Genomic DNA, 3,625 nt, shown 5'->3' with positions numbered 1-3,625 from the left:
GGGCTGCCCTCTCCCCCTGCTTGACTGGGGGGCTAAAGCATGGCAGCCCGCCGAATGCAGATCCTGGTTGGGGTTTCATGTGGCCATTGAGGGGTTTTAAACCACCCTCCCCACCCAACCTCAACCTGGTGGCCCCAAGCTGCGATGGGCCACACCCCCACCCTCTGCTCAAGCAAGGAGCAAGGCAGGGGGAAAAGCCTGACTTGTTTGCCCTTCCAGGCAGTCAGTGGCTGGGGTCTGGGGTGAGGGAAGGGGTTTAACCTCCCCTCCCTCCCTGCCTCAGTGTGTAAGCTGGCATGTGGCCATCCCCCCACCCCCCTGCTCTCTCCGCCTGGCAGGGGCTTCCCCTTCCACCCCCCTCAGACCCGGGCTGGGTGTCTGGGTGAGGTATGGCCACAGATCTTGCTCCCCACTCAAGCCGGGGGATGGGGTGGCAAAGCCTGGCAGGGACTGCCCCCACCAGGCAGACCGCAGCTGGTGTCCTGTGCGAGCCAGGGATGCGGTTAAACCCACCCTTGCCCCTCCTGCCTGGGCCAGGAGAGGGGAGGGGTGGGGGGGATAAAACCGGCAGGGCTGCCGTCTCCACACTGCCAGCCCTGGGCTGAAATCTCATGCAGGCTGTGGTGTGGGGTTTAAAGCCGCCCTCCCCCTGGCCTCAGCCATGCTTCTGCCCCACCGAGCAGGGCATGGGGAAGAGCCATGGAGCTTCTGTCTCTTCCCTTTGGCAGTGGCTGGGAGGTGTGCTTGAGCACTCCCCAGCTTCTGGCCTGGACCACTGCAGGAATGTGGCTGCATTTCCGGAATCAGAAGTGAATGTCTGTTAGTTTGCTTCTTGGTTCAAGCTGTACAGTTCAGACTAATCTGTAAAGACTGAATTGATTCAGCCTCTGACTTTTTGACTGTCTGTAATAAGCCTATTAAATTCTGTGTCTAGTCTCCCATGTATGTAAAGCTGGATCAGTTTAAGTGGGGAGCTAAAAGTCCTAAATTGTTGGCTGATATCATATGTCCATCATTTAGTATGTTTTAAAATATATGAGTTTATAACCCCCATGAGAAAATATGTACTTCAGTAATATTTGACCCTAAAAAATGTAGCAGTTGTGTGCAGTGGGCTTATAGTTTCATTTCTAGTGCTGTTCCCCCTGATTCACAGTTCTCTTGTTTCATTGCTTATTGCTATAATAGCTGTACAAACTAAATCCACCTGACCTCATTTCATTACTATTGCTAAGTCATTTTAGAGAATAAATATAATCTGAAGAGAGAATAACTTGAATTTCCTATTTCAGGGAAGATTTTTTGAAAGATGGTTTACACTTTTGTTTACTTTCTGAAGGGGCTGGGAACAGACAGCAAGAATCTCTATCCTTTCTTACTTCCTGTTATTCAACTAAGTACGGATGTTTCTCAGCCTCCACATGTTTATCTTTTGGAAGATGGTTTAGAATTATGGTAAGTGGACGAAATTAGTTGGTAGATTTTTTTTCTGTCGCTCTCTCTCTGCCCAGAAAAGTCATAATTTTTATCACTTGCTGAAAATTTTAGGAATAGCTTAAAAACTTATATATGTAATACACATGCTAAACAAACCATGAGGCGGGCCATATTTGGGAGCAAACAACCGATAGACTTGCAGCTTTTACCATTGGAGGAGATGGTAACATTTTAATGGGTGAAATACAGGGTAAATTATTTTCCAGAGCTCTTATCTGGCTGTTGAATAAATTAGGAAAATACCCTTAAATTGCACAGTTTACTGAGAGATCAACTTGCTTAAGTATATGGTATATTGATAAAATTCTAATAGAAGAATCTAGGGATTTCAGGCTGACTCACTTTCTCACATGTAAACCATGTTTATCTTGAGTTTCTCTTGAAGTAATAAAGGATCCATTGGCAGAAATCACATACTGACACACAATGGCAACCTGTTTAAAAAATAGAAACAAACTGATATACATTTAACAAAAACAGGTTTTAAAATAGTTTTACAGAACTAACTCGGGGACATGAGAAGCTTGGCTGTTTCTAACTGAATACCAATGCCTTTTCTGTTTGCCAGTTTTCAGGTCTTTCTTGTTACGGTGGCATTTGCGTCTAAGTTCTGAGAAGAAACCAGACGCTTTAACTGTTTAAATGCATAGGGTTTTTTCAAAACATGCTTTGTTTATGGTCGTTTTAAACTTCAAATGAGTTTTTGACTACAGGGATTTTAATTTGCAGCATGGAGTGCTGAATGTATTCAACTTGTCACTCATTGTCCTCTGTTCAGAATGTCATATCTAAAAACACTGTTGTTTTTACAGGAAAAGGAGGAAATAAGTTTAAATAGTTATAAGATATTTAGAGGCCTAAAATGCTACAATTTTGTCTTGATTAATTTAGTATGCACTTTTATCCACCTTGCTCATATTCTATTCTCTAATCCAGTAATTCTCCACTCGGGGGCTGGGGCATCTGGAGATGTCGTAAAATCCTTCTAAGGTTACAGTGTAACACAATTAGCACTGCTAGTTGTGCAAATAACTACCCAAGTTTCATAAGATAAATCCAGATATGTCAAATAAGAATTTGTAGTGTCAAAACAATTCTGACCAGTCATGCTCTTTCTGAGTTTTTTGCAACATAGTTGCTGTATTATTTTTTTCCCCCATAGTAAAAAATGAATGAAAGCTATGAGCTGGCATTTTCTGATAGGTCCCTTGAGTCCAAAAAGGTTGAAAATCACTGCCCTAATCTGTATCCTTGTGGACATTTTGAAAGATTGGAAGCTCTGAGCCATCAAACAGCCTTCTTTTCTTTTTTTTTCTTTTATAAAGAATAAGGCACAGAAATGTTTTCTCTTTTTTCCATTCTTCTGTGGTAACAAGGACTGGACAGACATTCATTTTCTCCAAGGAGAGTCCCTGCTTTTTCAGGAGAAACCATGAGTATACAAAAGGGTCAGCAAATATTTCACAGATAAGTTTGGGAACTATTGTGCCTGAAAGACAAACATTTAAAGCAATTATGGCATTCTTCATTTGGAGATTTCATGTGTTTATTTTAGGACATTTGCATTATTTTTATAACTCTTGTTACTCTTAATATTTCTATTATTTAAAGATGAAAATCTAAGTAACCTCATATTTAATATACTCTTAGGTTAGTGACACTGGAGAATAGCCCATGCCTTACTCCAGAACTACTGAGGATCTTTCAGAACATGTCTGCCCTTCTTGGTGAGCATTACTAATAAAGATTCACTTTTTTCAACTAACAGTTACTTCATGTCCTGTCAATAGTTTTGCTAAGGCAGTAAGAAGTTGAGAGAGATAAATTCTTAGTATTCAAAACACTTGAAAAAGGTCTACCAATTTATAGAATTTTTAAAATTCATTTTAGATGTTGATCCCAATTGTGTGTTGAACTAAATGAGTTTTAAGTACATTGTATGTAATAGATAAGGAAACAAAGCTCAAGTTTTTTTTTTTTTTTATTCGAGGACTGTTTGCATGCCTAAAACCCAAGTGTGAAATTGTAGACTATTGAATTCAATAGGAATTTTGTGATTGACTTTAATGGGACTGGGATTTTACACAATATTTTTGTTGTTTAGAAACTTAATTTTGATGAATGTCTC

At 40.7% G+C, this 3,625-nt stretch overlaps 1 protein-coding gene across 1 annotated transcript in view; it reads left to right on the top strand.

Moving 5' to 3' along the window:
- IPO11 (importin 11) overlaps nt 1-3,625 on the top strand; it is a 350,536-nt gene that overhangs the window by 148,664 nt on the left and 198,247 nt on the right. Inside the window, exons 21-22 of the mRNA XM_019517805.1 lie at nt 1,340-1,455; nt 3,148-3,224. Of these exons, the coding sequence (XP_019373350.1) occupies nt 1,340-1,455; nt 3,148-3,224 (193 nt within the window). The remainder of the gene's footprint in view (nt 1-1,339; nt 1,456-3,147; nt 3,225-3,625) is intronic.

The sequence above is a fragment of the Gavialis gangeticus genome, unplaced genomic scaffold (assembly GCF_001723915.1).
Source record: "Gavialis gangeticus isolate Ggan-Ray unplaced genomic scaffold, GavGan_comp1, whole genome shotgun sequence".
In the NCBI taxonomy this organism is placed as follows: Eukaryota; Metazoa; Chordata; order Crocodylia; family Gavialidae; genus Gavialis; species Gavialis gangeticus.
The sequence above is the reverse complement of the archived record's forward strand: the minus strand, read 5'-3'. Positions and strand labels throughout refer to the sequence as shown.